The sequence below is a fragment of the Alligator sinensis genome, unplaced genomic scaffold, assembly GCF_000455745.1.
Source record: "Alligator sinensis unplaced genomic scaffold, ASM45574v1 scaffold635_1, whole genome shotgun sequence".
NCBI classification, from domain to species: Eukaryota; Metazoa; Chordata; order Crocodylia; family Alligatoridae; genus Alligator; species Alligator sinensis.
The window spans coordinates 635,038-658,611 of record NW_005842482.1 but is presented as its reverse complement, the minus strand read 5'-3'; the positions used below and the strand labels follow the sequence as shown (position 1 = coordinate 658,611).

Here is a 23,574-nt window from a genome sequence, read left to right as displayed (position 1 = left end):
GCTGACACCACACCCAAGTAACAATCCCTAGCAATAAATAATATTACTAGCTGGGGTGACCAGGATGTATGCTCACCTTATTACAGCCTCATCAAACCATAATTACATTGCCATCCCTGTATGAAGACAAAGACCAGCACAAATGATTCTGAACCTGAATTGTAACAAAATAAAATGAGCTAAGCATTTGTCTTCAATGCCAGTCACTTGAATGAGTTGCTGCCAGTCTTTTCTCTTACACAGCAGTGCTGGCTAACTTGGATAGAACAACTAAGCATTAAGCATCAGGTAAAGCAAGTCAAAAGCTAATTAATATGTTTGTTCATTTTGTAGGAGCAAGATTTAGGGGCACACCATAAATATCTACATGTGTGCCCTTAATGCACATTAAAAATAGTGAAATTAGGCTAATCACACCTAAATTTGATACCTGCAAATGCAGGTATCAAATTTAGATGTGATTAGTTAAAGCTCATTAACACACGTGTAGATGCGACCCAACACTAACTTTCATGGCAGGGCTGCAGGGACTTGGTACTAACTTTAATGCCAAGTCCCTGCACGTGTAAGCACCTGCCAAAAATCATTTAATGGACATTATCTTAATAGACATTAAATTTCATCATGCTTAAATGCATGTGTAGACATGCCCCCTGTGTTTTACACTTGCTCATGGGGCAGGTATAACTCAGTCATGTGTGTAATCTGGATTTTAGCGTTAGGGTCATGGAACAGAAGTACTGAGTCCCAATAGTTTATTTAAACCTTGGATTACCTAATCTTTCAAAGTAACTCCGAACTAGAAGTCTTCTGGATAGTGACTGCTTCAGAGCAAGGGACCAGCAAGCAGTATAGCGGTGGATGGGGTTATCCATGTACCCTGATAAGGTCCAGCTATCAGGATGTCTCTGGAACTCCTGCTGTGATTTAAACTACCCACTCCTGCCTTGCCTTTGAGGTCAACAGCCATTCCACACAATGCAAGTTACACACTCCTCAACATCACAAGCAAATCTAGTGCTAAAATTCAAATTCATATAGACCATTTCAGAAAGATTCTGAATTGTTATTATCTCTGTTCTCTCAGAAGAACTAGGGAAACAATTTTTTCTTTTTTTTTACTAGCTAATGTATAACATGGCTTGTGTAACTTCAGTGCATTAGAAACAATTACACAAGGTAAGTCTACATGACAAAAGCCGAAGAACATTTCCTGTAGTTCAGCTTTAGCACTGCCAATCCAAAAAGCCTGGGTATGGTTAGGTTTGCTACAAACTTTGGAAAGGGATAAACAGTAAAGAAATATGCTCTGAAACCTCAGACATCACACACTGCAGTCATTTTTTCTAAGGCATTGATTGTTTTCACACAGAGTGTAATGACCTACTTTTAGCCAGTAATGCAAGGTGATGCAGGCTAGTTCCATTACCTTCAGATATATTGACAGCCTGACAAGTGCTTTTTTTGTCTTTAGTTGTTTGGTACTATTTCATACAAGAGAAAGTATATTAGAAGATTATTATGACTTATAATGGGGACATATTCTTCTTTTACTATATGGAAGTAAATTAAATAAATACTGATGGGAGTTGTCCACCACCACTGAGAGATAAATATCCTTTAGAAGGTAAAAAAAAATATTTAAAACTAACTAGATAATGTGCTAAGGAAAGTAAGTTTCTGAAAAGTAACAGCATAAAGTAATTATATAAAAGGTAACAGCTATTAACCAGTTTGTCTTATATCACTGATATTCTTTGCAAGAAAACCAATATTGTCTAGAGGTTTCACTTAGCTTTTAATTAACTTATGTTTCTTTGACTTGTCCATATGATTTTAGTGTTCATACAGAGCAGCAATTCAGTAAGAATGAAAATAAACAGCAGGACATATTTTTTAACAGTTTTGTCACACAATTTTAGGCAGCTCCTGGAGCTCTTAAACCCTGGATAATCCATACATTGGGCATCTTTATGCATGCTCTCGGAAGCCACTCTAAATAAAGCACACAAAGTGTCTCATGTATATAGTGTCCTGTGCTTCAAAATGGCAGTGGGGGCAAATCACCCTGTCACCATTTCTTTAGCTAAAGCACCCTGCCACCATCTTGAAGTGCAGGGATGCTGAATACATGTGATGCCAAGGGTGCTGGAGTATGCTAATTAGCACATGTTAGAGCAGGTATCAGGTACTTGTATAGTGGCCCATTAACACCTGAAACTTCTTTTAGATGGGTAAAATTACACCACTGAATGGCAGGTTTATCTCTGATTCCTGTTATCCAGTTCACATTCCGTTAATGTATAGCCACACCCCATAGATGAGCCACCCAAGTTGTAGTCCTTCAGCATCCCAGAATAAAGTGTCCTCTCCCCCATCTTCCTGTTATATGTGGACAAACTTTCCAACCCCTAAACTCTGCTCCCCAGGGGTGGTTTTGGAACCAAGCCAACTCCCGTCCCACCCCTAGGGATATGACCTTCCCAACCCCAGGTGTGAGACCCCATGCAAACAGCCTGCAGAGCACTTGCTAGCTAGCCAGGTTGTAGGACATGTACAGGTCTAGTGGGAGTGGCAGGGAAAAAGGCAGAGGGCCAGATCAGGCCCCCATGAGCTGGGGGTTCCTTCCAGAGACAGGGACTGTAGACCTGAAAGCTGCCTTAGCAAAATGCTTAGCGTAAGTAACACCATTTTGTGTCTTGATATAATTAACTGAGTAAGTCACAGTGGCCACATCTACACATGCTATTAATGTGAAGCAATAAACTCTGGCACAAATTTGCACCAGAGTTTATTGCTTCTGGGAACAGTGTTTGAATGTGTGCCCAGGACGGCAGCATGTTGGGCTGGGGCAGAGTAGTCCAAGACAGCAGGATTTGGACAGCAGTTTGACAGGAAAACAAATGGCCTCTGTGAAAGATAATTGATGGACATATGTCCATAAGGCACGTAGCATAAGAAATGGAAAAAAATACAGCTTGCTAAACAAAAGTGCTGCAAACTAAACAGCTAAAAGGCATGTGAATAATGGTAAAGAAAGCATGTGAGCAAAAAAAGGCTGATTGGGCAAATGGTAAAACAAAATTGTAACCACAGTAGTCATAGCTCTAAGTCAGGAAACTGCATGGAACATGGAGCAACTCAAAATTGTAAACAGAACCAATATATAAAGACTGTGAAAGGACTTAAAATTGTAGGAGAAAACAATCCACAGGACAAGAAACAACAGACATTTGAACTCTGATGCAGTGATGAACTCCTGGCCAGCTGAAGTCACTGTATTTATTGGAAGGCTTATGTAAGAATATCTATATGAACTGTTAGGGCTTGCTTAAAGGTTGTGTGTTCCATTTAAAGCCTTGCTTAAATATTAATATTGCTTATGTGTTCAATAAATTAGGATTTGAGACTGGAATAGTCTCATCAATCAATTCATTTTCATTCATGACAACCCTTAACTAAATTTAGCGCAACAGGGCAGTAGTTCCCCCAAAAGCACCTTCTCTCACTGCTCCCACCTCTCAGCTACCCTAGGAAGCATGACCAGTACTCCTTACCTCCCAATCCCAAATTACAACTTATTAAAACATGAGACCTTCTTTAATTTACTTCCTCTTTATTGCTTTTCCATTCCTTTTTTTTTTTTTTTTTTTTTTTTTTTTTTTTTTTACTTATTTTATGCTTTAGTGGTTGACTTCCTTCATTTCATGATCCTTCCCCCACCCCCATATAGGTGTACTTTTATATACTTCAATTTCCTCTCCTTTCCACCTCACATTTCATTACCCACCCCATCTCATTAAATCTCCATCTCCCAACTTTATGTTCCTGCCCTCCTGCAACGCATCTCTCACACACTTCCACCTACAGCAGGGATAGAAGCCTGTCCTGGCTTACTAACCCTGTAGTGGCAACTCACAGCTGTAGTTCCTAACCAGGCCCTTGCTCACCAGCTGTCTCATAGTAAGTCACAGCTGTGCAGGTGGGGGACAGTGAGAGAAGATTTTTAGCCATAAGGTGTGACTGCTTCAAACTTGAACTAGTACTAACACTGATCAATATGGTACTGGGATCAAGGATCCTTGCAAAAACTGATATGGGTACATGACAGTCACAACTGCAGAGATTATTTAAGAAGCACCTACCTAAATCATGGTGAAAGTATGCTGCTTAGCAGCTCCTTTAATCTTGCTCTTTTTGCTTGATTGGCAGAGAGGCCCCAGAATTTGCTACTTGCTGCTGATTGGCTTGGAGACAAAAACTGTGGCAAAAGCTAGTTTTTGCCTCCCAGCCAATTAGCAGCAGTAGCTAACAGTGGGGCCGCTGGCCCCCTCTTCCAATCAGCAGTGGGAGAGTGCGGAGGCTGCATGGCAAAAAGAGCAAAATTAAAGGAACTGCTGTGTTGCGCACTTCCACCACAATTTAGGTAGGTCCCTAAATGTACGGGTGCAAATTTGAGAGAAAGAATGTTGGCTGAATTCAAAAGCTTGTTGTGATTAAGGGGAGATCATCATTTTTCTTAATTCAACAGACAGCATTTTTTTTTCTTCTTAAAATGTTTTGCAGTGCAATATTCTTTGAGATTGCTGGAATGTTCAGGTGTATTTTCTTTACTTAACTCTACAACTGTTGATAATATCCCTGATTTGGTCTTAGTTATAATGGGCTGCACATAGGTATAATCCCCTCTACTTCAATGAACAAACTCCTGATTTGCTAGGAGCATGTAAGATCATAAGCAGGCAAAATGTCTGTAGTTTCTTCTCTTTCTTTTTTTTTTGTGCCTCCTTCCCTAAATAAACAGGACACTGGAAACTGACATCACCTTTGTGCCACTGTACATTTTTTAAGAGTCACAAAATGAAATCAAACAGGTGTCCATACTGTCTGTGGTACCACAAATGCTCAGTATGACATTCACTTCTCCATGGACCGAGACCTTGTCATGGTCAGGAAGCTTGTGTGTCCCAATGACCCCCAGAGCTATGTCACTTACAATCCTGGCAGGGTCAGCCAATGGTAAACAAGCTTGAAAGGCGGTTCCAGGCATGGTCCAACCCCAAATCCTTGACAGTGGATTAGGCAGAAGAAGATGTCAGGGTCTCAAGAGCTGTAAAGATGGAAGAAGTTTGCACTAAGATGGAGGTCTCCTGTCATCTAGGGTTCTCCCTTGCCACTGTTCTCAGATCTCTACCTTATCCAGATAGTGTGATTGCTGTTTGTGTGCAACAGCTCCCTCACATTAAACAAAGTCACACAAAGGCTTCTACCACAGGAAACAACACACTTTCCTGTACCAACCTCTCAAATGCCCTGCAGTGATGGACCAGTGGTGATAGAGACAGGACTAGTGAATCTGGCAGTCTCCAGCCACAAATCTGCATGTGGGGGGCAGTAGCCTGATGGTCCTCTTGCACCTTGGTTGAGATGGGTGCAATTCATCAGCAGCTACCATGACTAAGTAGTCCTGTTTAGGATCCCTTTTTCTCAACCAACATGAGGAGGGGGCTAGAAAAGATGGCTTAAATCTAGGCTATCTTATGTGCTCCTGTCTGGATAACTGCATCCAGTGAGATCACTCTCTCTGGGTAAAAACATTATAAGACAATGATTTTTGCAACATGCAATGTTTGCACCTTGATGGATAACCAATACAATGAATGGCCAGAAAGAAGAACTGCCATCATCCCCAGGGAACTAATAAGATATAAAATCAACATTGCAGTTCCAAATGAGACAAAATGCCTGGAAGAAGGTCAGCTGAGTAAAGAGGGCAGAGGCTAAACCTTCTTCTGGGAAGGGAAATCAGCTCAGGACAGATGAGTTCACAGCATTGGCTTCACCATCAAGAATAAGCTCATCATTCAAATTACAGGGTCCCTGGCGGGCATTAATGAATGTCTTATGACCCTTTGTCTTAAGCTCAGCAACAAGCAGTATGCCACCATCATCAGGACATATGCCCACTTGATGCTGACAATGATATCAAAGAACAGTTTTACTCCAAACTTGACTATGTTCTGACTAATACCTTCAGGGAGGACAAGATAATTCTCCTTGGTGACTTCAATCTAGAGTCAGATGTGACCTGGGACTCTGGAGTGGCACCAATGGGAAGGAAAGAGTAAGGGAAGACAACTACAATGGTACCCTTCTTCTGAATAAATGCACAGAGTACAGCCTTGTCATTATGAATGCTATTTTTAGACAAAGTGAAAAATACAAGAACATATGAACATGAGTCATCAGTATGACACAATCTTCAACTAAGCTAACCGTACTTTATCATGCATCAAATAAAACCAAAGAGGTGATACTTCCCCTCTATGTGGCATTAGTCAGATTGCAGTTGGAGTACTGCATCCAGTTTGGGTGCTGTACTTTAAAAAGGATGTGGATAGCCTTGAGAGGGTCCAGAAGAGGGCCACTCAAGGGTTTACAGGCCAAGCCCTATGAGGACAGACTAAGGGACCTGGACCTCTTCAGCCTCCACAAAAGAAGGCTGAGAGATGATTGAATGGATGTCCAAATCACGTGAATCATGTGAGGCACCAGTGAATGCTGGACAGATCACCATCTTTTCAGATCCATTGTGAACATCTGGCTTGCTCTGAAACACCAAAAACAGCTAGAAGCAAAGTGAGGGGTTTTCAATACCACATCTTTTCAATACTCAAAGGTCTGTAAGGATCTCCAATGTTGCCTTCATGGAAAGCTCCCTGCTCTGTCTAAAAATGAAAGCAACATTGAGTAACTCTGGAAAGGGTTTGAAACCACCAGCCATATGGACTGTGCTGAATTTATTTGCTATACCACCTGTTGACAACAAGACTGGTTCGATGAGACCAATGCTGAGAACCAAGCCCACTTTGACTGGAAGCAAAGAGGGTTTAGAAAGATTACATCCCATTTCAGTGAAAGAAGGATATGTATCAGCTCCTCAAAGCCAAAGCTCGAAAGGAGAATCCAGGAAACCAAAAATCAGCGGTGGCAAGATAAAGCCAAAGCGATTCAGCTGCATGCTGATAAACATGACATGCATAGTTTTTCCAGGCAATGAAAGACATCTACAGTCCAACTTCCCAAGATACTACTTTCCTGCAACAGCAGAATTGTGCAATGCCCCTTAGAGACAATGAATCTGTCCAAACTAGGTAGAAAGATCTCTTCGAGGAATTCTTGAACTGTGAGTAAATTGTGGCAGATAGCACCATCGAGTCCATCCCCCAACACAGTGGAGGGTATTCCTCGCCAAGCCTCCTATCCTAGAAGTCTGGCATGCTATCAATAAAACCAAGAGCAACAAGTATACTGAATCAGATGGCATGTCTACTGAAATCTGCAAGGCTGGTGGTGAGACACTGGTACTGGGACATCACTAAATTATTCTATGAATTTAGAACAACAAAGTTGATGGCTAGATTTGGAACTTAGACCTATTTACTTTTAATACACATGTATGCAATTAACATAGTATATTTAAGTTAGTTATTAGAGTATATATTTATAGATGATATTTACTACTTAACATAAATATAGCTAAGGGTATACAGAGCAAGGCCACTGACAGATTGAACCTGACAGGGGAATGGTTTCCCATAGAAACCTAACAGAAATAGTTTACACACACATTCCAAGATAAGGATGCAGATAGAGGGAGTGTTTTTCCCAAGGCATAACAGGCTTCAGATGGTACCTCTCATGCATTCCATCTGAGATAAAGGTGCAGCTGGAAGCATGAAAACAAGCCCAACTCTGGGGTGGAAAAACTCCAGTTATTGTATTATGGGAACTGCATTTTAGCAACCCCTTATTGGCTGAACAAGGTGCACTAGACTTAACCCACCGATGACTGAACACCAGAACAGGACAGATGGCATAAAATGAAGGTATAAACCTGGAGTGATACACAAGAGCAGGGCGCTCTCTTTCCTTCTGGCATCAGCCTACCGTTGAGATCACTGAAGACAGGAGACCCACAGATCAGTGATCAGCATTCTGGCCACCTTCCTCTGAGTATCCCTAGAAGCCTGGTGTGTGGTGAGAGCCTTGCTTGCCTGTTAATCATCATATACTACCATGGTTATCAATAAGAGTCTCCTGGTATCAAACTGACATAACATGATTGGTCCTTGATGGTTGCACCTGGCCCTGAATAAAGTGCTAGCTAGTGATTCAAGAAATCAGGCCAACAAAAGAGGTCCCTGGGGACATGAGAAATGTCAACATCATGACTATATTCAAGAAAGGAGATAAGTGTGTTTATGGGAGCTATTGAGGTATTGCACTACTTTCAACAGCCGGGACAATCTTTGCCCACATCCTCTCAAATCTTTTTCTACTTTTTGCTGAGAAAGTACTTTTGGACTCTCAGTGTGGTTTCAGACCATCCCATAAGGCAAATGGCATGATCTTTGTTGCCCACCAGGTTCAAGAAAAGTGTCAGGAACACCATGAGGACTTGTATATAGCTTTCATTGCCCTCACTAAGAACTATCTTCATCTCACAGCCTGGAGATGTGTCCCCAATGATTCCTACAGAAAATCCTCCTCATCAAATGGGAAGATAACTGTGTAAACATCAGCATCCTTGCCAAAGCCAATGCTACCAGCACTGAATCAGTGATCTTCAATTGCCAACTTTGCTGGAATGGACACTATTTGTGCATGTCTGACTCTCAACTCCTAAAATAATTGCTCTGCTCCCAGCTTGGTAACACCCTGAGATCTCATGTTGGCTAGAGGAAATGCTACAGGGACACATTAAAGGCATACCTCAAGAAAATGGATTCTGACATGAAGACCTCAGTGGAGTTGGCTGTCAACTAACTCCAATGGTGCTTCAACCTTAACCAAGAATCAGCCTGTTTTGAGGTACAGTTTATTGCCCTCAGATGAGAAGAGAGAGGAGGAAGGAAAAGAAGAGGAATGCTAGCCTACGGCCTTCTCTCTTTTGTGAAAAGACCTGGAACTTTGGTGAATGGGTCTGTGGCTCAAGGATTGGATTCGTAAGCCACCTCAGGATGCATCAGTGAGTTGTGCGGGCCGGGAGCGGTCCGAGGCACTTTTTTCGCGTGGCAGGCTGTGGCCAGCAGCCCGGACACGCCAGGTTGGGGAAGGCAGGCGGCACGCTAGAATTAGGCACGGAAGCTTAGTGGTTGATTTAAGATTATTTACTTACACCGAAGATGGTCGCGGTGCAGGCTGGGAAACTTCCAGGAAACCTTCGCTTACGTTGCAGTTTCACTCGACTCAGACAGAGCTCTGGATACACTCACATGAAGTTTGCTAGGCTTCGTGGAACTTGCACACAGGGAAGGGTACATCGAGGGATTAGGCGGCGACGAGGAGAGGCGAGAGGCTGATCAGACCCCTGTAGCCTTCTTGATATACACGCTGGGTCCAATAGGCTCCGCAGCGCTTAGAGATCTTCACAAGATGTGAAGTTCTCTTCCTCCTGATAGTCGTGGAGTCCTCCAACTTGGGCGGAAACCGCTCAAGCCTCTTATACAGCTAGCAAGCCAATCGCTAGCCACCACGTAGGAATAATTTAGAACTGGCCAATAGTGGGGCACAAATTTGCATGCGGGTGGCAGGAACTCCTTTGCACCGTGCATCTCCTCTCTGCTGTTCAGAAAGGCACCCTGCAAAGAAAGCTATGAGTGGCGGGAAATAATTTAGCAGTGCCGAAGCGCACACAAACAAAAATCACACCCTTGGGTTGTGACATGAGTGATAGTAGAGATCATCCTGAAATTCGGGAATTGCCAGTGATGATTACATTGGGCCACTTCATTGTGGCACACATCTGTTTGCTTAAGGTGGGAGAGCTCCAGTCATGTGAAGCTGCTAAGGCTTTTCAGACTTCCTGGGGCAGGAGCTCTGTGGGCTTGAGGGGACCAGTTCTGCGCACACTGAGAATTCCCAGGAAGGATAAGTTCCCTCAAGCCTTGGGAGCATCCTCCTTTCTTTCCCAGCTTACTCAGACACATCCCTACAGACACATGCCTAGGTAAGTGGGGAAAGTCAGGGCTTCTGGGTGCATGTCTGTAAGTGGAGGTTTTGTACTTGCAGACTTGCACCCCATGCATTGCATGGGGTAATCCCTCTGCAGATTTCCCTGTGCATGCAGGTGGGTGTGGGAGGAAAAAGCCCCATAGCAGGACCTCCATTTGCATTTGCTGCCTGTGCTCCATGCTGCTGCCAAAAATGCACACCACCCTTAAAGAGGGTTTTCTGTGTATGCATCTGCAAACTCAGAGGGATGAGTGGGAGTTGCCCCCACATGCTTCTATAGAGGAATTCACCACATGTACAAATTTGGCAAGGGAGGTGGGGGAGATCTACTTACAGATACACCCACAAGGAAATCCCCACTTCCCCCACTTCCCAACAGGGGGCACACCTGCAAGTGGAAGACAAGGACCCTAAGTAAGGGGGACATCTATAGATGTCCCTGGAGCACAATCAGCGGTGCCATGATGTGTCACAGAATAGCTGATTATGCTCCATTGAAAACATCTGTTTTCCGATTTAGAGATAAAAGGACTGAACATACAAAGAATGCAGTATAGTTACCTTTCTCACAGAAATGCCCAGTGAAGTGAAGTTGGCAATCACAGTGAAATGAGGAGGCCCCATTATCCAGATAGATGTGATGACAAGTCCCTCCATTATGGCATAAACTCTCCTGGCATGTTGTTGGTAATGCAAAAGAATTCAAGGAGGGCATAAGAGACTGGAGCACTTCAGACTTTTCAGGAAAAGCTGCGGGTGAAGCTGATGATATTTGTGTAGAGATGGGAAGCCTGGAAAGATAAAAGGAATGATCAAATTGAGAGTATTAAGAAACTGCTGTGAGGTCTAATTTAAAGCAATTCTCAAGCTCAGTATTGTTTTTGTTTCTTTGTTTCCTTGTTTGATTATTGGTTCATTTTTTGTTTTTTCTCTCTTTTCTTTTTAATAACTTGGAACTGCATTTCGAAAAACTCTTATGTATCTTAGTAATTTTCATCCTGAAACCAAAAAAAGAAAATACATATATACAACTGTTGGCGGTTCCTAGTGGAAGAATGGATTTTTTTTTTTTGACTAGCAAAGGGGAAAGCCACAGGTTTATGGTGTTTTGAGACATTTTTAAAAGCCACTAGTTCTAAATCCTAGGTAATATGGGTATGGAGAGAGTTATATCAACTTGTTGTATTTTGGGGGTAGATTGTGTATTTGGGGTGCAAGATGCTCTGTTGCATATATCTTAACTGCCAAAGATAAAATTAATAGATAAATTATATTAATATAAACAGGGATACAATGTTTTTATAAAAGTAGTGACCATGTTATACAGTCAGAGCATGGATATGTAATGTTTAATATCAGCACTTTGATATCAGCCAGATTGTAATGCAAAATACAGATGGTCACTAGCAACTATGAAAGGAGGGAGGGAAATGGTGTTCCTGTCTTCCAATAATCTATGAGATTTAAATTTTTCCTTTTCTGAAAAGTAAATACTTTGAAATCTTTGTGAATCAAATTTAAAAACAAAATCAATTTAAATAATAAAGTCCAATAATTTTGAAATTTTATATTTATATTTTGACATTTTGGGTTTTCAATTTTTTAAATATACATTAATTTAACATTTTAAGTAAAACAGTATTTTAAACAAAAAAAAATGAAACTTAAATTTAGGAAATACCCAGTTAAGAAGGTTTGATATTTTTAAAATTTTCTATTTTTTCTACAGGGGAGAGGCCATGCTTGGCAGCCAGGATGCAGCCTCATGGTCACCAACACCCACAGCTGGGCCGTGCGGATGTGCTGGCTCCGCTGGAGGAGAACCCTGGACAGGACCCTCCTCCTGGACCACCTGGTCACAGTTTTGGAGGATGAGCTTGCAGACACTCAGGCCTGGCAGGCAGAGGACATCACTCAGGAGGGTGCATGGGGCCATTGCGAGAAGGCACAGGACTGCACGAGGAGACATGGGACTGGGTAGACAGGGAGCTTCAGGTGCAGCTCCTGGCCCTACAGCATGAGTGGGTGGAGGTGCTAAGGGAGGAGAATGCCATCATGGCCCAGGAGATGCAGGTCATGGATGATGACTGCCAGGTGCTGGACAACATTCTGGCCCTGGTGGTCACTTTTATGCTGCCTGCTGCACGGCCCATGACTCTAGATCTGCCTGGCCCCTGGCAGCCACCTGCCACTCAGCAGCAGGTCCCCACCTGGGCCAAGGAGGTGGTCGTGTGCCAACTCCAATAGCTGGGAGTCCCTGCCCTGCACCTTGCTCCAAATTTGATACCACCCAGCCTGCCTGCCCGGGCCCAGCCACACTGCTCACCTGAGCTCCACTGGAGCTGCCTGCAGTGGGGCCAGGACCACACATCAGTCCTGCTGAGCCTGTACACTGCCTGCAGGGGAGCATTGGCCACCATTGCCCCTGTGTGAACCCCCCACTTGCTGCACTCACTGCAGCATGCACACCTGCACAGGAACAGCCAGAGGCCAGGGTGCTTGCTGCTTCTCCCTGGGCTGTGCCTCCTGCTGCTGCCAAAAAATGCACACCACCCTTAAAGAGGGTTTTCTGTGTATGCATCTGCAAACTCAGAGGGATGAGTGGGAGTTGCCCCCACATGCTTCTATAGAGGAATTCACCACATGTACAAATTTGCAAGCCCCCCACCCCAGGATGGCAAACAAAGGACCTTGTACAAATTTTTTCATGGAGAAGAAGGCACCCATTGGTGGGTGGGGTGGGTGGTGGAGGTGCTCTGTTTATTGGGGAGGGAGAAGGGATTGGTGCTCTGGTTGATGTGAGGGGAATAAAATCTTGTGAGACATGTCTACACTGAGCATGGTGGTGGGGTTAGGCAGGGGGGCAGGGGGTTTATGGGCAGCATTGCAGGTGGGATAGAGTGGGGAGTACTGAGGAGGTGGTCAGCCAGAACCTCCCACACCCAGTGCCCTCACCCCCACTGGTGCATGCATGCCTCTCCTGGGTTTCAGTGGGGGAGGGCTGTCACTGCTGCTGCCGCCATGGGCAGTGCTCCTACTGCCAGGTGTACTCCGTGTGCCATAATTCCTCTGGCTAGGCCTCCCTGAATAGCTCCCCTCGGGCTTCACAGATGTTATGCAGCTCACAGGCTGTGATGATGACCTAGGGGAGAGTGCCTCGGTGAACTCAAAGTGGGCAGTGAGGGTATGCCAGTGTCCCTTGAGATGCCCGAAGGCACACTCCACAAGGGCACAGGTCTGGCCTAGGCAGCAGTTGAAGTGGACCTGGTGGTGTAGGACCACATGAGCCAGGGCAGGAGTGGGTAAGTGGGGTCCCCAATGAGAAAAGACAGGACCACCATGGTGCCCAGCTGCTGGCCTGGCACCCCTAGCATGAAGTACCCACTCTCTTCCAGGCTCAGCCGGCTGGAGTTTCTGAAAATACAGGCATTGTGGGTGCAGCCTGTCCAGCTGGCGCTCACATGTGTGAAAGCCCCACAGTGGTCCATGATGTCCTGGAGCATCACAGAGTGAAAACCCCTCTGGCTATAATAAATGCAGTCTCTATGGGGTGGGCAGGTGATGGGGATGGGTGTTCCATCCAGGTCCCTGATGCAATGGGGGAATCTCAGAGCATGAAACCCTGCCACCACTGCTAGGGGGTCATGAATGTGGAGCATGGTGTCCTCCAGCACATCCTGGAGGGTGCAGCATACCTCCAGGATGGCCTTCCTGGTGTTGGCCTTGCCCACACCAAACAGGTGACCAAAATACTGCAGGTTGGTGGGTGTGGCCAGTTTGGGCAAGGCGAGGGCCAAGTGGGTGTCCACCAGGAAGGATTGCTGCATGGGTGTCCACCAGGAAGGGTCCACCACTGCTTTTCCCAGAGATAACCATATATGTGTCTCATTAGGCTCTTAAGGATTTTATGGTAAAATGGGACCAAACCCTATAGTTAATAAGTGAATACAGAGACACTAAATTGTGTTTGGCAAGGCAGAGCATGTGGAATGCTTGCATAAACCCAGGTGTCATTGGGAGATTTGTGGCCCTATAAGAAAATCATACAATTAAAAAAAGAAGAGGTTGCACACACTTTATGTTATAGACTGGCATACTTGTTTCATTTTGTGCACAATGTGAGGTTTTGCTTTGTCCCTTCCAGGCAACTTCTGCTTACTAAAAATGGCAGGGTTCATCTAATGAATATTGATCAGATCACTCAATGTATTGCTATTCTGATTGTCTTATGAGTTTTACACTTTCTGAAATATTTCACTATAACATGCTGCAGCAAGTCACAGAATAAAGAGATAAATTATGTTGAAATGAAATGGCAGTACTATTTTGGTTGAGCAGAATGGGAGACTGGCACCTAACTGGATGACATTTCTTTCTTACAATCAACTTACCAATGCCTAACTTGAAGGCATGTCTCTGTCTGTTTGCAATATAATAGCTTCTAAGTAACATATTTGATCAATTCCAAAATTTCAGACACTTGTTGGCATCAGTGGTGATTTTGGTAAAAATCAGGCTACTGGATAAGCCTGATGCCAATAAGATGCCTGGTGCTGCAAGCAGAAATCTCTCTCTGACTTCTGCTAGTAGTGTCTAAACATATCACAGGCAACAAATTAACTTGCTACATGATAATTACGTATAGCTTAGGATCTAACATACATGATGCATCTGTGTGAGATGCTTTACTGCACAACTGACTAATTAGCTCTGCAGTAAAGCATCACTGTCTACACGTGTGGTGTTATTAGGCCACAGTAAGTTAATTAACTTCACCATGAGATAGTACTGCCCAACACAAGTACTATTCTACAGTGGAGTTTAGTGCACTGCAATGCATGTGTAGATGGTGTTGGGGCTGGCCTGGGCAAGAGGGTGCTACAGTGCAGGGGCTTCCTGTCAGCTAGTCCCACACTGTAGCACCTTCATGCCCAAGTCAGCCCCTCCACAACACACTGAGCTGGGGAGGAGCAGTTCCAGGCTGGCAGGCTGACCCCCCAGGCTGCACCACCCTGCCTCAAAGTGCTGCTGTCTCAGGCACATGTGTAAATGTTGTGCCCATGAGCAATAAACTCTGGCACGAACTGTGCTGGAGTTTACTGCTTCACATTAATAGCATATGTAGACGCACTCACAAAAGCCTTAAAGGGAAATTTGAGAGGGTAGTGGGTTAAGTGTCCCTGAGGCAGACTGTGCATGTAAGGGGGCTAAGTAAAGAACTGAAGGCAAAGGGTTGGATGCGATGAGGCAAAGAATTGGGACTACACTGGTTTCTATGGGTCTCAGGAAGGCAAAGAGAATTAAAACCTTGATTGTAGCAAATTGGGGCCTTCTACATGTGCAGGTAAAGGCACAATGGGACCTAATGTACAATTTACACAAGTACATCTCCTGCCATACTGCACATGCATGAAAGAAGGCATGACTGGGGGATCAGCCATTAGATCCCATTGCACCTTATTGCTGGACCAGGGAGAACCTGATCCTGGGATCCTCCTGCACTGGTAAGAAGTAAGCTCCTATCACTGGGAGCCACCTCAACTGAGGGTCTTTCAGCCGTGCGGGCACTCCATGCAGTAGCTGTGATCTCCCAGCCCTGGGGGCTTTACATCTTCCCACAGCTGTGACACCATGGTCACTGTGATCTCCCAGCCCCGGGGTTTTCACACACTCCTGGGCCTGGGAGATTGCAGCCATGCCCCACAGCTGCTGGGACTCAGCTGGGTCCCAGCCTCAGGAAGTGTGCTGCTTGGACCCAGCATCTGCAGCTGTGGGACTCTGGGTCCTAGCAGCTGTGGGGTGCTGCCAGTACCCTGAGTCAGCAGCTGCTGGGGTTGGGAGTCCCACAGCCCAGTTGTGGGACTCCCAGCCCTGGCTGGGCACGGCACTATGTTGTGGCTGGGAGCCCTATCAGGTCCTGCAGAGAAGACCCTATTACACATGCAAATTAAAGCCCGATAGCAACCAGTTATAAAGTTAGTTCACATTTTCAAGGTCTAACTTTATAGCTGGTTGGAGCTTTTTATGGCATGATATGAACTTTGCATGTGTAATTGGTCTCAAGGTAATTACATAATTAACTAGTTAATTGTGCAATATCTGTAAAGGGCACAGGGGGCTTTAGAGACATGCTACTGGTATGACCCAATTTTCTGTGAAGTTGAGGGAAGGAAAAAAGGGAAAGGTTCCTAGTAATTTGATCATTCACTTCTCCATTTGCTACTTTACCTCAGGGTTTCAGCCCTTGTAGTATTGTTCTGGATTTTTCTCTTTTAGATTGTGACTGACTACTGATATGCCAACTTTGTTCTGAAGCTTCCTGTAGCTCATTCTTTTACTGGAAAAATAGAGGTTTGTATGAGCTTGTTAGTTGGGCAAACATCTGCAGCTGCATTTATAATCCATTCAAACTGCACTGAATAAGTAATGACCCCGATTTAACACAGTTAACTCAAAGATTTATTTGAATAAAGTTCTAAGAAATGTTTAAAAGTAGTTTAACAACTAAGGTGTTGGAAGTTTTGACAACGTACAATAAAAACAAAATCAGGCAAAGCTTTGATTAAGTGAGATTAGAAAAATCACTAATGCAAGATGCTGGCTTATGCTCTTTTTTTTTTTTTTTAAACTTTCTCTGGTATCCCGTCATTTATCTGAAGTTACTGATGCAAACAAAAGATTTTGCAACTTGCTGCAGGCATCAACATATTGATCTTTTCTTAAAAATAAAAAGCAAACAGTTTATTTTGTAAGCATGTAACATAGTGTTTACATTGTGTCTAATAGCTGAAGGTAGGTACCCTAACATTGGCATCTGTATATTTTGAAACCCTTGATTCCTTATCACTACAAGAGTTGTATGATAAACAAGATGGCAGCAATAAAGAAACTATGGGCAAGCATATACAATTGTACCGATCTACTTCTGCCTCCCTCTGTATAAGTATACTCTCCCAAGAAACAGAAAATATCTATTGTTGCTGTGTTAACAGAAGGCCTGACAAGTGATGCGACTTATATGATAGTAAAATCTCCTTAATGATTACTTTACGTCAGTATTCTACCAGCCCAAGGTCATCTCCCTGCCTATCAAGATGCAAGATTGCCAGGGCATGGGCAAAATACACACCCATCATTGGCAAAGACCTTAAGAGGGGACACCTTGAGAGGCTGGACACCCACAAATCAGCTGACCTGGATGGAACGCACCCAAGATTGCTAAAAGAATGAGCGGACATTATAGCCCAGCCATTGGTGAGGATATTTTAGAACTCGTGGTGCTCAAGTTAGGTTCCTGAGGATTGGAAGAGGGTCAACATGGTGCCCATTTTCAAGAAAGAGGAATGAAGATCCAGGGAACTACAGGCCAATCAGTTTCACCTCAATCCCTGGGAAGATATTGGTGGGGGTGGGGGTGAAAATCAAAGAAACCATTAACAACAGGCTAATGGAATGCAACATTCTGAACAATAGCCAATATGGTTTCATTGCAAGTAGGTCTTACCTGACCAACTTCATTTCCTTCTATGACCACGTGACGCATCACCTAGACAAAGAAGAGGTTGATATCTTCTATTTGGACTTCATGTGAGACCAAGTCAAAGGCTTTTTTGAAGACCTCATGGTTAAACTGGGGAACTGCAGCCTCAACAACCTCACAGTCCAATGGCTCAGGAACTGGCTCCGTGGTCAGACCCAGAGAGTGACAGTTGATGGAACCATGCCAACATGGTGCATGGTGACCAGTGGTATCCCCCAGGGCTCCATATTTGAATCAGTACTTTTTAACATATTTATAAGTGATCTGGATTCAGGTATCAGAAGGAGACTGGCTAAATTGGTTGATGATGCCAAACTATAGGGAAGTATGGTCACATTTGAGGATAGGCTAGTGATTAAGGCTGACCTGGACAGGCTTGCAAGATGGGCAGATCAAAACCTGATGGTGGTCAACACTGAGAATGCAAGGTGCTCCACCTCAGGAAAAAAATCCACAACATACTTATAGGCTCAGTGCTACACTCACTAGTACCACAACCAAAAAGGACTTGAGGGTCACATTTGACCACAAGATGAACATGAGCCACTAACGTGATGCTGCAGCCAGCAAAGCAAACAAAACCCTGACTTGTATCTACTGATGCATCTCAAGCAAGACCCAGGAAGTAATCCTCCCACTGTATTCAGCTTTGGTGAGGCCACTGCTGGCGTACTGCATCCAGTTCTGGGCTCTGCACTTTAGGATGGATGTGAAGAATCTTGAGAGAGTCCAGAGGAGAGCCACAGCCATGACCAGAGGACAAGAGAACAAGACTTATGAGGAAAGGCCGAGAAGCATGGGACTCTTCAGCCAGGAAAAGCCAAGGCTCAGGGGGGACTTGGTGGCAGCCTATATTAGGGGTGTGCACCAAGAACTGGGAGAACATCTGTTCACCAGGGCACCCATAAGGAGACAAGGTCTAATGGTCATAAACTCCAGGAAGACTGCTTTGGGCATAGGATGCGGAACAGGGTGGGCCACTCGGGCCATGGCCCAACCAACTTTTAGCACGATAACTTATATAACCCACAAATGAACAATTGTCATTCCAGTAAAAGCTGTATATAGTTATTTTTTTAACTGTATAGCTAGCTTAACTAACATGTTAAAAGTTGGTTGGGGCATGGCCTGGGTGGCCCACCCTGTTCCGCGGCCTATGGTTTTAGGCTGTACATAAGAAAAAATTCTTTACTGCCCCAGTCCCCAGAGTTTGGAATAGATTCCTCCCAGAAATGGTACAAGCACCTACTCTAGACACCTTTAAAACACACTTGGATGCTTATCTTGCTGGGATCATTTGACCCCAGGAGACTTCCTGCCCCTTGGGCAGGGGGCTGGACCTGATGATCTTGCAAGGTCCCTTCCAGCCCTAATGTCTATGAAATCTATGAAAAGGAATTCCTTGAGATATATTTTCTACTGTACATCTATCCCAATGGAGGTGACTTTACCACATCCATGTGAACCCCAAAGCTTCCACACAGCAGCATCTCTTGGGATTGTGCCTGCATGCTACGTATCTCTCACCCCCACTAAAGGCACATATACAGAACATTGGGTTCGTCTTCTTGAGGAGTTTACTGCACAGTTGCCTAATTAACTGCATAGTAAAAGTCTCAGCATCTACACATGTGTCCCTATTAGGGTGCATGAACCTAATAAACTCTACAGCAGTATTTACAAGTACTACCCTGCTCTGGAGTTTTTTCACGAGCAGCAGTGCATGTGCAGATGCCAACTAGCTGGCTGGGGCACAAGGGTGCTTCAGTGTGGGGCTGCCTGCTGACTAGCCCCAAACTGAAGCACCATTGTGCCCCAGTCCGCCCTTCCACAGCACACTGAGCTCAGTCAGAGCAGCCCCAGACTGCTATGACCTAGCTCAATGTGCTGTGGTCCAGGTGCATGTGCAGACACATGCCCAACAACAACAAGTTCCAGAGTGATAAGTTCTGGAGCTTATTGCTGCATGTTAATAGGCACGTGCAGATGCACACAGTCTCAATAACCATTCAGTTCCTCTAATAATAAGTCCCTTCATTCACTTCATCCAGATAAACATCCAATGTCAGCAGATAAGAAGGTCATGGGAACTCTGTGTACAAAAACATCTACAAGAATACCTGTTTTTTCAAAGGCAGAAAATCACTTTTGTTCTTCAAGCATGTGTTCACATACACTATAGATAAATCATAAAAATTTACCCTAACGTAGTCCAAGTAGTGTGCCTTATCTCAAGAAGGAACTGATAGGCTATGAATAAAAATCTTAATGACGTTCATGACCCATTTAGAGTGACTTTGAAATGAAGGAGCTTCCTCTTTTGCTCTTGTTACCAAAATTCACAAAGAGTCTAGTTGATAGAAGAAATGGCTTTTGTCATAGGTAAGTTGGACATAAACCTAAAAATTTTTGATGCATTAAGTATGAACTCCACAGAAGAGTAATGATGGTTAAGAAAAAAAAACACAGGGAAGTATTTAAACTGGCTTGTATGGAATTCCAAAACCATCACAAGTAAAAGTTTCAGATGTAGCTTAAGAGAGAGACTGGTCGTCTGATACACAGTTTATTGAAAACCAGCTGTCACCATTTGCATTTCACTTACTCCATTAGGTGATGTGAGAGCTATAAAAAATACTGACCCCCTAGAGTGTCATCTCGTGACCAGAGCTCTAATTAAACCCAACTTTAGAATATTTACTAGGAGTCTTGAAAATTGCAGGAATGGTAGAATTTTTCACATTATTGAAAAGCAAGTATATTCTACTAGCATAAAAATTACATTATATGCAATGGATCTGCAAAAAAATATCAATACTGCAAATAGCATATTTGCAGAAAGATAGGATTATAATCCCCAAAAGTTATTTTGTATGTACTTCATCAGCAGACATGGTTGTCTCACATGGGTAGACACATTTAAAAAAAACCTGGAGATTAGACGAAACCTTCAAGCACAACTCTCTGTGCAGAGGCAAGACTGAGAATAACAAGAAACTTAAGTAAGGGAAAGAAAGAAGAAAACAGTTTAAATGAAACTTTACAGAATAGTGAATGATCCACAACCTTCATTACTCTAAATTCTGACTGGCTAAGGTCTTCACGGAGCCAACCACAGATGCACCTCAATGGTACAAGAGAACAACACAGATGCAACTCACTGGTGGTGAGGAGGAACTGAAGGTGGTTGTGATTCTTTGCCCTTACTGTAGAGAGCAGGGTGGTACCCAGGGTGCATTAACAGCTCTAATGGACACTTCTGAATGAAACATTGCAGGATTCACATTCACAAGGTGCATATACTTAGGGTGGGATCCATATAGAGAATGGCTAAAAAAAACTGGCATTCTGTCCTTAGGAAATGAGCACTGTATGTAATTGCAGATACCTACATGCATCCATAACTAGACACCATCAAATTTCTTCATATAAATTGAATACAATAGTACTGGCTAGTCTTAGAGTGCACAAATCAGAGTGACTGATTTTTGTAAAGTTTGGATCAGCCCAAAATAGGTCAAACATATCAAAGCAAAACAACAAAACTAGTGCACTGCCAACCCTCTGATGCAGTTATTTCTAGGAGTAAAGTGCATTATACCTCAAATTGGCTTTATGTACCAGATGCTTGTACTTTTAATTTGTAATTGATAACAATTTAGGACAGTACAGATGTTGTGTTTTTACTGGGAGAAATGCTGCCTTGTGGAAGGCATGAACTGGAGAGAAGGAGCAGCTGCAGGCTGAATGCTTATACTGCTCCCGGACCTGGAAAGATTTCTAGCAGTGGAAATTTTGTAGAAATGAATGTTTGTTCATGCACTTTTGTATTTTAACTAATGTAAAATTAATGTAAAAAACAACTAAGAAAAGCTAAAACTTAGCACACTGCTAATTTAGGGATAAGCACCAATGAAGAGAACTGAGAAATTGCCTACCAGCAGCAGAATCAGGTTGAAGCACTGTATATTTCTGAGGCATGCACTCTGGATGCCAGCTCACAGACTTCAGTGTGAAGTCAACATCAAGTGCAAACCAATCAGTGTGAGAAAAAAAGGGAGTCCACGTACTTCCTAAGAAGAGTCCTTAACAATGGTTGCTTGTACACGCCACAGGGGTTTGCTGTGGTTTAATTCTCCATAAATTGAAGCGGTGGGTTTTTAAAAACCCCCACTTCAATTTAAACTGAAGTAAACTCCTGTGGCATGTACACAAGGGTTGGGTGGCACCCCCAGGTGGCACCTACCCTGGGCAGTCTCAGGGGACACCGCAGTTTTGGAGGGAAGCACCAGTCTCCTGTGCAGCTCATGCAGGCAGACAGGCTCCAGGGAGAAAAAATAAAATAAAAAAAGATCAGGCTCACTGGGGTTTTTTTTCCCCCTTCAGTGGAGCCTGCCTGAATGGCTGCCGTAGCCCCTGAGATGTATGGGGCCCAGTGCTTTCCTCCACAACTATAAGTTAGTAAACTAAAACACCTCAGACATGTTTTATTTTGCTATGTCCCAAAGTCATTTAATGCTTAATATGCTGTTGAGAGTGTAAACAGCATCACCATTAGAGAGGTGCAAAAGGACATTTATGCCGCTTTAAAGCCCAACTTTGTGTTATGTACAAAGTCCCAATGAGGGCAACTCTGCATGGCAGAGCACAAGCACAAATGAGAGAGAGAAGTGGAAGAAAATATTTTTATCCTGTACACCACTGTTGGTGGAAGAAGGAAGAATGAATGAATGAATGAATGAATGAATGAAACAGGGCTTAAGTGCCTATATACTAATACTAGGAGCATGGGGAACAAGCAGGATGAACTAGCACTCCTGCTTGCAGAAAACACCTATGACTTAGTAGGGCTAACAGAAACCTGGTGGGATTCGTCCCATGACTGGACGGTACATATTGAGGGTTATAGGCTGTACAGAAAGGACAGGGTGGGGAAGAAAGGGGGAGGGGTGGTGCTCTATGTCAATGAGCAATATGCATCGACCCTCATCAAGACGGAATCGAAGGATGAGGAAGTAGAAGGATTGTGGGTTAGGTTACATGGGGGGCAAGGAGAAAGGGATTTGGTGGTAGGGGTCTGCTACAGACCCCCACACCAAGGGGAAGAACTAGATTTGGGGCTCCTGAGGCAGCTCTCAGAGACCATAAAAACTATGGAGGCGGTAGTCATGGGGGACCTAAACTACCCAGACATCTGCTGGGAGTCACAGACAGCAAAGTCCCACCGTTCACGCAGGTTTCTAACCTGTGTACAGGACCTCCACCTGACACAGGAGGTACACGGTCCCACTAGGGGGAATGCCTTACTGGATCTGGTATTGGCAACGGGGGATGACATGGTAGGGGACCTACAGATCAGTGGCCATCTGGGGGACAGTGATCACCAAATAATAGAATTCTTCATAAGACATCGAGTGGGTAAGGTAACTAGTAGGGTGAAAGTGCTAGACTTTAGGAAAGCTGATTTCAATGAACTCAGGCGATTAGTCAAGGACGCACTGCAGAGTAGGAGTTTTGAAGAGATGGGAGCCCAGGAAGGGTGGCTGTGCCTTAAGGAAATGATCCTTCGAGCACAAAGCGAGACGATCCCGATGCGAGGAAAAAGAGGGAAAGGGGCCAGGAGGCTTCCTTGGCTGACCAGAGAAATCCAGGGCACCCTAAGGGGCAAAAGGGGAGCACATAAAAAGTGGAAACAGGGAGAGATCACCAAAGACGAATATACCTCCTCTGCTCGCACTTGTAGGGAGGCAGTTAGACGGGCCAAAGCCACCATGGAGCTGAGGATGGCATCCCAAGTAAAGGACAACAAGAAATTGTTTTTGAGATATATAGGGAGTAAAAGGAAGGTCCAGGGAGGAATAGGACCCCTGCTAAATTGGCAGAAACAATTGGTGACGGACAGGGGGGACAAGGCTGAACTCCTCAACGAGTTCTTTGCCTCAGTATTCCTAAGTGAGGGGCACGACAAGTCTCTCACTGGGGTTGTAGAGAGGCAGCAGCAAGATGCCAGACTACCA

The 23,574-nt window shown here is 44.1% G+C and overlaps 1 protein-coding gene across 1 annotated transcript in view; it reads right to left on the bottom strand.

Annotated features, from left to right (window-relative positions):
• Positions 1-23,574, bottom strand: part of LOC112551503 (protein eyes shut homolog) — a 579,454-nt gene that overhangs the window by 438,485 nt on the left and 117,395 nt on the right. The window contains 1 exon segment of the mRNA XM_025212766.1: positions 10,579-10,808. Within this exon segment, the coding sequence (XP_025068551.1) occupies positions 10,579-10,808 (230 nt within the window).